This window comes from Uloborus diversus, chromosome 10 (assembly GCF_026930045.1).
Source record: "Uloborus diversus isolate 005 chromosome 10, Udiv.v.3.1, whole genome shotgun sequence".
Lineage (NCBI taxonomy): Eukaryota > Metazoa > Arthropoda > Arachnida > Araneae > Uloboridae > Uloborus > Uloborus diversus.
The window spans coordinates 125,950,968-125,963,057 of NC_072740.1; the positions used below are offsets into that span (position 1 = coordinate 125,950,968).

General features: G+C 33.4%; 1 protein-coding gene across 1 annotated transcript in view; it reads left to right on the forward strand.

Annotated features, from left to right (window-relative positions):
* Window positions 1-12,090, forward strand: part of LOC129231403 (CD109 antigen-like) — a 311,980-nt gene that overhangs the window by 122,250 nt on the left and 177,640 nt on the right. Inside the window, exon 3 of the mRNA XM_054865708.1 lies at window positions 3,704-3,881. Within this exon, the coding sequence (XP_054721683.1) occupies window positions 3,704-3,881 (178 nt within the window). The remainder of the gene's footprint in view (window positions 1-3,703; window positions 3,882-12,090) is intronic.

The window sequence follows — 12,090 nt, forward strand, 5'->3', positions numbered from 1 at the left end:
ATGACTTTTCTGCATGAGTAACGTGTCTGAATGATATCGCAGTTTCGGGAGAATATCTGAAAAGGCTGCTTTTCTTATCTAAATTTTTATGCCACCTTACAATTTTCATGGAGAGAGTTTTTGTTCAAATAGGGAGTTACCTCAAGTGTGGTAAAAGAGTTAGTTTCTATTTACCACATTTTTCCTTTTACCCCAACTGACACTACTTTCGGAAAACCTGATTCATTTGTTAGATTATCCCATTCAATTTCCTGAACTATTAGGTTTTTTAATTTTATTTTTGCGATTAAAGCCAGAATTTTTTCTTTTCTTTGATTAGCTTGATTTTTCAAAAAATAGCTTTTTTTTTTTTTTTTTGAAAACTTATATAAGATTTATCGTCTTTAATAGTAATACAGCTCAAGATAACAGTTGCATTTACAATAGCGTCGAAAGTTATTGTCACGATTTCTTTATCTTAAAGATATATCGACCGTAATTTTCACTAAGCTGTTTAATTGTATTTCTTAAATTACCTTGAAACATTTAGGTAAAATGATCTATTATTGAAAAATTATCAATGATGAACATTATTTTGTTGAAATAATGTCGCCCTCCCCGACACCTTTTCCCTTTTTACTTTATTTTACACAAGATATATATATATATATATATATATATATATATATATATATATATATATATATATATATATATATATATATATATATATATATATATATATATATATAATTGCAACTTATAGAGGAACGGGTGAGAAGGTTTTTTTAAAGAAATTCTTTGCATGACGCTCTGAGTATATAACAGCAAAATATGGATTTTCAACCTGAAACTTTTGAGAAAATGGTCTTAAGGTCTATAGAATCAAGCTGATTTGTATTTTTCTCCTTGTCATAAAAAGTTCAGCTATTCAGTTTTTTTTTTATATTTTTTTTAATAAATTGATTCAGTTGTTTTTCAACCAGCAAAAAGTGTTGAAATGGGTACTGAAAAATTGTTACTTATATTGAAAAGAAGGTGTCATAAAAATCAAAGTTTATGGATGATATGATGGGATGAGCTAGAAGGTATTCCTCTTTCGCCAATGAAAAGTTATATCAATTAATATATTTCGTTAATATGGAACTACATAGTATTTTTAAGGATTTACTGCGATTCTGGGAGATTAATTTCTAGAAAATAATTTAATTATCAATTTTCGTATTTTATATTGATAAACTTTATATCAGCTACTATATTTCATGGAATCAGAAATTGATTTTACACTCTCTCTTTCTCTCTCTTTTACGTTTTTACGGGATCATTACAATAAAATAATTGTTTTTGTTCAATCTATTTGGACACATGAGATTTTTACAAATGAATTTGCACTTGATTCTCGGAATTTTGAACTTTGACTTTTAATTGTGATGTATTTGAATATAAGGGACCATTATGTATTATAATATAAAGTATCAACTTATTAAATAGTTTTCTCAGATTAAAATTTTTGTAGAAAGCTGATACTTTATATTATGATACATAATGGTTCCTTATCTTCGAATATATCATAATAAAAAGCCAAAGTTTAAAATTTGAGGAATAAAATGCAAGCATGTGCGACAAAAGTGTATTGAGCATTTAGGAACTGAATAAGAAAAACATTAGTTTTTTCTCATATATATCCTTCCGCTTGAATCTTAAATTGACCACGAGAGCAAAAGGTCCAGACGAAACACTACTAAGTGAGTTTCCAAATCGGAAGTAATTACTAACAATGGTCCAAGGTTTTTTTTTTTGTTACTTAAATTTGATGTTATCTTTTCAAAAGAATCCATTGTTTCGATGTGCTTCTTCCGCAATGCGGCACCTTGATGGTTTCGTCACTTTTTATTCTTCTCTTTGGAGTAACTGGTTTAAAATATGTATCGAATGTCAACGTTAAAGCAAAAAGGTACTAAAAAGTCTGAGCTCTTTTTTCACTGGGTTAAGTACATTCTATTTCAAAGCTTCGGAACCAATTTTTCTTTCTCTTTCCCCTTTTTTCTTTATTTTGTTTTGTACTTATTTCTGGGTAGTTTTCATTGGATTAATTCAAATCAAATAATATACAAAGGAGAGCATTTTAATTTATCTTTTGACACTAGCTGTGTCGCCCGGTATTGCATGGTCTGAGTCTAAAATAAAAGTTGTGTCTAGTGACGCGTGTTAAAAAATCGGGCTTAAATAAAAGAAAGAAATAGTGCAAAATTTGTCGTCAACGTGTAAAAAAAAAAAAAAAGTGTAAAAAAAATTAAAAAAAAAAAACAGTTTTACGACTCAAAATTTAAATATAGAGCTGTTTGATGTTTTCAAAATTCCAAAAACCTCCCTATGTGAATTCCGGAGTATCAGAGGAATTCCGTTCCAAATTTGGCAAAGATCCCGATTTGAGCTGTGAATTTGTATAAGGACGTCATCCACACCCACATACATTCAGCCAATACCATTCAAACTGCGGTCATCAAGATAAGGTTTTTCAAAACGAACAAATTGGAAATTCGTTATGAAAATTTCAGTACATGATGAAAGGACAATGTAATTGTAAGTAAAAAAAGACAATGAATAAAGTAATAAAGTAAATAAATAAGAAAGTAATAAAGGACAATGGACAATTGTAATAAATTTACATTGAAATATTTTTTTTTTATTTTCGGAACAATATAGAATCTTCAAAAAAAGGGGGGGGGGGTGAGGGGGGAGGGAATTGTTCACTTTTTTTCTTCAAAGAGAGAAGCGAAAAATAAAATGTTTTCCAAAGAAACATTTTTTAAAAATAATTAAACATAGTTTTGATCTTATAAGTTAGCAAATAAAGGAACGAATGAGTAAATTAATAGGTAAAAAAAAAAACAAATAAATAAATAGACGAGAAAAAGAATAAGTCAATAAAATACTGGACGGGGGGAAGAAAATAAGTAAGTGAATTATTAACTAAGTGAACGAAGTAATACAAATGAATTATAAATTATTGAATAGGGTAAACGAAACTATTTACCTTTGCCTCATTCACTTTGCCCCCATGATCTTGACAGATTGAACAAAACATTTAAAATAAAAATTAGCTTAATATTAAAGAAATAAATGCTGCACCGAGCATTAGTAGGTCTCAATTAATATTCAAAATCTGAATAACAAGAATTAATCGTTTTGTAATAACGAAAATAATTTTTGACATACAACAAAATATTGCAATATGAGTTCAATATCTGAAAATTGCTTGTGTTATGTGATTTGATCATCAGGGACCATTTTTTATTTGCTGAAGTTGGCAATATGTGTTACTACATAGTTAAAATATTACCTGATAGTGCTAAAACAGAGCAAATATTTCGCTATTTTACTTTGCCCCACAGTCCTCTACTTTATTCAAATTGAAACAGCACAATGTTCTATTACTGCACGGTAGAGTTAATAATATTTTTGTTTAGAAAATGTACAGTGTTTTATTACAATGAGAATTATAAATTACAGTCAAATTTGTAAAACTGTTACACGGAACTTTATATACAAATGCAATACAATAAATGAAACTGTTAGACATAAATACGCAGCGATCGATAAAACTGTTTTAGTCAATTATAGATACAAATGTAGTACAATACATGAAAATGTTATCATATTCCCTTCATCGTGTGTGTGTGATATGTATTAATTTTCATATATACCCTTTCTTCTTTTTCAGGAGTTACTTGGTGTTGGCCTCCAACACTGTTCGTCCTGGTCAGGTGTATCGGGTGTGTGTTTCGGTGTTCACAACCTCTCCTCTACTAGTTCGTGCTTCGCTTCACAGGAATGGTGAACAGGTTGTGGGAGCCTCTGATTACGCCAATCCTCACGATGTTACCATTTTGCTTATGCAAGTAAGCAGTATATTTATATTTCTTCTTGTATTGCGTATTCCAAAACTGAGGTCTGTTTGCCCATACAACGATATAAGCTCAAGAGAAAAGGTTTTTTATTGATGCTAATATTTTACTACATATATATTTCTACATGTTCGCCGTTCTAATCCATGTAGTCAACTCTCAATAACCCCTCAAATCCCAAAGGATTGACTGAAACCTGCAAGTTATTGGTAGTTCGAGTGATGGGATGTTCCCATAGCCTTCTCAAGTGCTTGGGACCCAATGGAAACTTTAAGAGAAAGGAATATTCGAGTTATAAGGCTTCGTGTCATCGAGAGTTTAATTTCTAAAACGCTGCGACAGTTGGTAACACTAGTTGAGTTCATGGTCAGTTTGAAATAGATGTCAACGCAGCCATTTCTTTTTTTCCGATGCCACAAGAAGAAGTAATCGCTTGGTGCAAGGTCGGGACTGAACTAAGGGTGGCCAAAAGTTCCCACGAAAATCTTTAATATTTTAATTGGTTTTGGCAGCATCATAAAGAAATGCGTTGTTAATCCATACACTAGGAATAACTCGCGATGGATTTCAGCAGCTCAAGGTTTTTTTTTTCCAGCAAAAATTTTACTGCACCGCCTCTTCCACAACCGGCGAAGTTTACGCTTGTAGCGTCCATAGCAATCTGATCTTGCCATTTGGCAAACGACTGCTGAATCAAAACAACTGCAGTACTTTATTAAAGAGTTTAAAAATGGCACTGCATGCGTCAAGTCTTATTCTGGCTTGCCATTAGTTAAATGTTGGTCACCGGTCCTTACTTTTGGAATACGCCTCGTAATTTATATATTTCCCTTGAGTTTCACTTGTCACCACATGCGTCACAAAACGAATAAACAACTTACGCTTGGATTTGCTTGCGTACTTTTTAGGCATATAAAAGTAGATCAGGGGGAAAAGTACTAAGTAACTCTTCGCGAGCAGGAGCAGCTAGATTTTAATTGAGGCAGTGAGAAGCAAAGGGATGTAAATGGAAAGTCAAAAATTTGGAGATAACCAGTAGAAATAGTAGGTGAACCTCTCCTCTGTCTTAGGGTGAGCGATAGTAGCCCTGGTAGGTTGGTTATGTTATACAGCATGATTTAGAAAAACTTTTCAATGAAAGCCTACCTAGGACCTTATATTTAAACGCATTTTACTCAAAACTTCAAGATGTCCACTTTCATCCCTTTTCTCTTACTGTCTCTATTGAGGTTAATTTTTTATTATCTCTAAATTCGCACTCGACACTGGCAATTCAAAAACCCGTTTTTAAAGAAATATTTTGAGTCGCAGAAAGTGATTTTTTTTTTTAGATATTGAAGTATCAAGTAAATATCAAGTAAGTTCTGGTGTACCCCTCCCCCCCAAGAAAAAGGCACACAGAAATAATACATATGATATTGTGATTTACCATGTCAAACTAAACGTTTCTTTTTCTTGATTTCAATGCAACACAGCTGTGTTTTAGAATCCTGCACCCAATGGCTTTAGATTAAATTTTCACAGGAATTTGGATCAGAATTCAGCCATTCAAAAACCGCCTTTTCAGGCAAATGGGAGGATCGATCTCATAACCTTCACTTCAGTAGCAGGACTTTCTTACCAACTGAGCTAATGGGCCTTCATCTCGGAATGCTATATATTAAAGAAATGAGCAGTAAAGCAACACAATTAAAGGGAAATCAATGCCTTTATTTTGTTGTATTATTTTAAAAAGTTATGCTGCTATTTAACATGCGAAAGTTAACGTCTTGTTTCCGGACTTTAACAACAGAACTGTAACTCTGAATCCTGCAATGAATTTGGATTATATATTAAAAGGAATGCGGACAGAATTCTGCTGACGAATGAAACCGAACTCTATTTTCGGCTCCTGCAAGAAGTGTGAGCTTTTGGATGAACGTCCAGGGTTCCTGTAGCCCCAAGGAACGTATCTGCAGTAATTTGCAATTTTTGTGCTTTAATATGTTGGTAATTCATTCATTTAATTTACAAAGCAATACAATCTAACCGGCTAAACCAGTAGGTTTTTATTTCGGGATGCTATGCATTGAAGCAATGCGTAATAATAAAACAGTAAATTTTTTTTCGATAAAACAACCAAAATGGGAGTTGTCTCTTTATTTCTCGCCGGGAGAGCGATGAAAAATGTCTTTAAAACGATGCCTTAGTTAAGAAGTTTGAGAAGTATTGAAAGAGTGATGACGTTGTCACAAAAAAAAAAACTCCTTTGGGAAATAATATATTTATGATAGTGTTTTTATTCGTTCGCAATTAATTGTTTTCCTACTTCTTTGTTTAGGTAAAAGAAATTACCCTATTTCCCATCCTGTCCGCTCAGCTTCATTGACATTATTTTTTCGCATTTAAAAAAATTAATTGTATATATGGACGGGTTAAAATTATTCTGGGGTAAGTGAAAAGTTTTGAGTTCAGCCATAATTCTGGTTCCTCTTTAGTTCCTCTACTAAGTGTACCAATTGTGCGAAAAAATACCTAGATACATTGCCCACGAGAGTTGTCTGCTAATCAAAACTGCTATTCAAGTGAAATCAATCGATCATTGTAGTAATTTAAATGTAATAATGGTTTGAGTAATTGGAGAGATACACTAAATGGCTACACTCGATATGTTTATTGCCTACCCCTTCTCCTTTGAATTACGTAGAGATAGACGATAAAATGGATCACGCTATTTCACCATTTATCAGTCTAACGTCGGCAAAGCTTGTTTCTAAGGTAGCTGCACAATTTGAAAAGCACATTCTGTATTGAACATATTTACGCTCGGTTTTTTAGACATTCATTTTCGTCACTTGAAGCATTCAGTCCTGAGGATGTTCTGAGGAGATTCAGGTATGTTCTGACACCCTGAAAAGCAAGAAAATCATCAGTTTTCACTGATGGTTTTCATTGCCCGGCATGGAGCCCCCACTGGTGGCGAGGAGGGCTTGGCAAGCGAAGCGAGCAGAGGATGGAGGAAGTCGAGGGCGGAGCTCCTATAAATACACTTAAATTTGATTCCCAGGAACTACATTTCGATTAAAATACTAATGTACATTGAATTATTTCACAGGTGTTTAAAGAAATGCTTTCCTTGTAAGAAAGAATAGCCATTGTTTCCCTTAAACTGTGCAGTGAAACATCAGCCACCAACAAGGGCCGGTGCTTATGAACAAAGTCAGACGAACGGTAGCGTGGTGGATTATAAACTACCTGGACGACCATCAACATCTCACGTTACTGTCAAGAATTTGTTTACTTGTAGCCAGATATTGCCACTTTCTGATGGCCGTTTTCCGTATTTTTGCTGGTTGAACTCACTCACCTCAATGTTATACAACACAGTTTAGGAAACGGTGGCTATTTTTTGTTCTAAGGAGAGCATTTCTTCAAACATTTGTGAAAAAAATTAATACATCAGTGTTTTAATGGAAATAGATCGTTACTTTTGGAACACCCTGTATTTAAAAGCAATATTTCTGTCCAGTAACATATGTATTTTATAAAATGCGTCCAATTGTTTAAAAGTAATTTTTTACGCAGTAATAAAATGCTTTTCCAGGATGAGAAAATAAAATAACTATTTTAAAATAAATCATCTTGAAATAGAACGAACATGAATAAAACGAACACATTCCGAAGAAACTGCTTTTGTTACAGAAATAAAGCATATAAAAGTTGAACCGAGTTGATCTCAAAACATTGTCACCTACAATATAAGTCAAAGTTTGCGGCTAAATTTTAATTTTTCTTTGTATTGTTGAATCTAATGTTCGTCTAGTGACTCTGAAACGTTGAAGTTTGACCACGATGTTTACGTTTTTATGGGATAACAGGGTAGGGTAACTGGCGCGGAGTGTAGTCGGGCTATTTTTGTAGTAATTTTGCTGATATATTCCAGTTCAAATCGGCGCTAATAGCGCGTCCTTTTTTCACTCAAGCCTCCAAAATGAAGTCAACATTGTCAAGGTCAAGCTACAACTTATTAGATCAAAACTTTAACGAAAGCATTTTAGGTAGTGAAATGCCTTCCGAAAAATTTCTTCTAACGGAAAAAGAATGTTTTGCTGAAAATACCTGAACATCTGATTGAGGAATCTACTTTCCCATTCTCCAGTAACGTGTACAAAATTTTGGATTTTTAATTTGGAAGGGAAAAAAAATATAGGAACTATTTATCCTTTGTCCGATTTTGCTTTGTTGATCGTCCGCAGAGCGCAATTAAGTTCCCCACCATGGCAATACACACAACATGAATGAAAGCCTAATACAACTGCTCATAAATTCCCCTTAAATATTCAGTGACAGTGTCTTACATTCAAACAAAACAAGATACTTTTTGTACCCAAAATGGTTCTATTGTGTTTTTTTCCGCAGTAATTATATATCGATTTGAAAGCCTTGTGCTGGAACAAAAGTAAAGAATGGGGGGAGAGGGGGGATTTCATAATGCTACTATATGTAGTGGCCATTTATTGCGCAGCAAGCCAAAAAGTCTTTCGAAAAGGGAACAAAACCCGCCTTTTTCACGGCAGACTGCGCACAACACAAAAAGCCAACTGCTGTCAAAAGCAGACAAGGCTTGGAACATGCCGACATTTCCCTTTCGAGAACAAAATCGAAAACGCTTTTCATTGAGCAAGGGAATAAAGAAAGCTAGTTAACTCAAAAATAAAATGTATCTTTAGCCATACTCTCATTATTACGTTGACTGAGTTTTTCTTTTTTGTAAAGAAAACTCAATGTTGATAAATGCACAGTTTAGCTAACGAGGCAAGTTTTCAATGTCATGAAATAGGGGACTGAGGTACTGGGTAACTTCAATGTTGGAAGAACAAACTGAGGTACTGGGTAACTTCAATGTTGGAAGAACAAACTGAGGTACTGGGTAACTTCACTGTTGGAAGAACAGACTGAGGTACTGGGTAATTTCAATGTTCACGTTCTCCAAAAATAGTGTGAAAACAACAATATGAGATTTTTTTCCTCAGCGCATGAGAAAATTGCATTATAGTTAGCAATTTGTAGTATTCATTCCCGAAATGGGGAGCGGAGTTATTGGAATTATTTTGGCATATTGGAGGTGTAGAGAAATGTAAAGCAAAGTTAAATAGTGGGGAGAAGTGAAATACTAAACAGTATTTTAATTTAGGATCGGGGGGAGGGATATAATTCCAAGCTGCATATGCTGCCCACAGTTATATGCACGAAATGTGTGCTGTAATAGCCAAAAAGCAGAAAATAACTTATCGGTAACCGGGATGTGACGATTAATCTCTTTTTTCCATTGAAGTAAATATAAAATTTTTGGTGTGTTTGAGTTTATCAAATGTAGTTTGATATGCTTTTATATTGTTATTAAATAATTTTCACAATTCTTTTTTAATTTGATGGTACTTTTTGAGGGGTTTTCAGTGTTGTTCTTATTAAGGATCCGTGTTCCTAATAAGCTTAAATCGCTTTTCTTTGTTCAAACTGCTAAAAACATATTGAATCTTAAATTTTCAAATGGAGATATTTTTTCTTACTTTTTATGAGTCGTGTGATGATTGTACAAAAGTTGGAGCCAACTGAATCATAAATGAGTGAGATACTAAGTCATGGACCTTAGGTCGGCCTTAATTGTCGCACTCGCCTTGTAAAGTTTATTTGAGAAACACCATCCCTTCCTGGGAAAATTATACATTAAGATTTCACTGCAACAATTATCTGATATAATGGTAAATTCCTCTAACAATAATTGTATGCATTTACTATGCAATCACAAGTAATAAATGTGAATCACTTTCCAACTTAACAATATTCTGTGCTGGTCTTAACCTCTATAAAACGATGATTTCATAATCAATGTAGATTTATTTTTCTCTAAATCATAAATTTCACTAAATCTTGAAAATAAATCAATAAATAAATAAATAAAAAAGGCAAATACTTCTTTTTTGATGAGGGAGGGGAACAGACGAAAAGAATAACACTTGACCGAGGCATAAATTATCTCCAATGTAAAAGTCTAGACAAGAAAATACGTGTCCTTTTATTAACTATTTCTTATTGCTATACGCTATTATTTAATGCTAGTGTTACGGTTTTTTTTTTTTTTTTTCGGTGAACTATGGAGAAATTGAACCGAAGTTTATGCTCATAAATTTGATGAAAATATAAAAATATTTTCTAAACTGGGGTGGTTGTAACGATGCATACCAAATGTCCTATGCTCAAGAAAGTGCGAAGAAAATATTTATTGTTCTACTTGTTTAGTTTAGTTCACGAATTTTGTCTCACGCATGGTATGAGACAAAAAAGGGGACTTTGATCACATGCTTCATTATACATTCTTCAAATCGTTATTTAGCTTTAAACGTCTATTTTACTTATTCTACAATACTCCTCTCGCAATTTCACGCGCTAGGCAAGGATTTATTCTTCGTGGATGCCCGCCAGAACGAGGTATCTTTTTAACCTTCCGTATCAGAAACAGGTATGCATTGATATATTTCTCAATTCAGTGTCCTAAAGGTGCTGTCTGATGAGTTTTAAAGCCATCATTTCATTGTTTTGGGGGAAATTCCCGACCACTGGAACTGTGCCTTATTTCCCTAGAAAGCTGCAATAAAAAATACATAAAATTCAAATTAGATCGCTCCATAATAAAATGGCTTGCTCAACGTCCAGGTGTCAAGTCTAAGAAGAAAGCATTTATGTTTTTTTGTGACCATGTGTATGAGCTCATTTCACTTCTGAATTTTAAACGAATGGGTTCTGACGAGTAACCCTTTGTTTTTTCAGTACTTTATAGTATTATATTCTAAAAATTAAAATTTATTTTCCTGGAGTAATTACTTAGGGGTCGTTCACAAATGATTGCACTCTTTAAGGACGGGGGGGGGGGAGTTGTGAAATTGTAAGACTTTGACAAAGGGATAACACAGAATTTGTCATTACAGTTATTACACTTTTTTTTTAAGTAACAAATTGTCTGAAAACTAGCGTGGCATGTGACATGGAGAGGAGAGGGGTGAGGCGAAGTGTGAAACAGTGTGACAAAGAAAGGGGCAAATACAGTTGGCTCTCTGTTTAACGACTTTCAAGGGACCACAAAAAATCGTCCTTAAGTAGAAAGCGTCCTTAAATAGAATGCTTTTAACACTATAGTTGACCATCTGGGACCGTGAAAAACCGTCTTTAAATAGAGAAAGTCGTTAAATAGAGCGTCGTTAAACTGAGAGCCTACTGTATGTTGAAAAAAAATTTGACATCAGGTATATCGGCAGCTCTGTATCGCTTTTGGTATCGAATTTCCTGAACCATATATTGTGATTTGTGAATCACTTGCTGTAGGTCAGCTGTATTCATCTTCTTACACTTTGGAGAACGCCTGTGAGTTTAGCGGGTTTTTTTTTTTTTTTTTTTTTTGAAAGAGCCTCTTCGTCAAAAAGCAGAAAAAATAGAATATTGAAGTTTTAGCCTACTCAAATTTACAAAATGATTTTTGCATCTTCATTTTATCCCAATACACTCATCTTATTAGCATGGATATGGTAAGGTAGCTAACAAGGTTTTTTGTTAATTTTCTGAAACATACTATGTGAATGAAAGACAAAAGCAACAAAAAAAAAATTTTTTTCAAAGCAAACCTCTTTAAGAATTTATTTTTATAAGAATTTTACTAAAATTTTATCGATTTGATTAAACAATTAGTATTCATTTGCAGAACCCCTTTGAAAGTTTCAAAGAGCCCTAGAATTCCGCGCAAACCTGCAGTAGGTGAAAAGAAATCGCCAGAATTTGAATTTTGCCAAACTCTCTGATGTCAGAAAAGGGATAATTTTTATAAAAATTATTTTACTAAAATTTTGGCACTTTGATTGAGCAAATTGTGATTGTTTGCGAAACCTCTGTGAAAGTTCTTCGGGAGCCCCAGGAATCTGCGCTAACCAGATTGAAGACTTCTGGTAAAAGAGAAATTGCCACGCTTTGACATTTGCCAAACTATGTGATGTCCGAGAAAAGGCATAAGTTTTATAAAAATTAAAATTTTAATACAACTTGTTCCTTAAAAATAACTGCAATAGTAAAATAAAACGCATGAGTAAAATTAGGTATACAGTGCTCAATTCATTTCCGCAGAAATGAAATATTTTTTATCATATATTAGCCCTTTATTTCTGGAGTTTTGAACTAT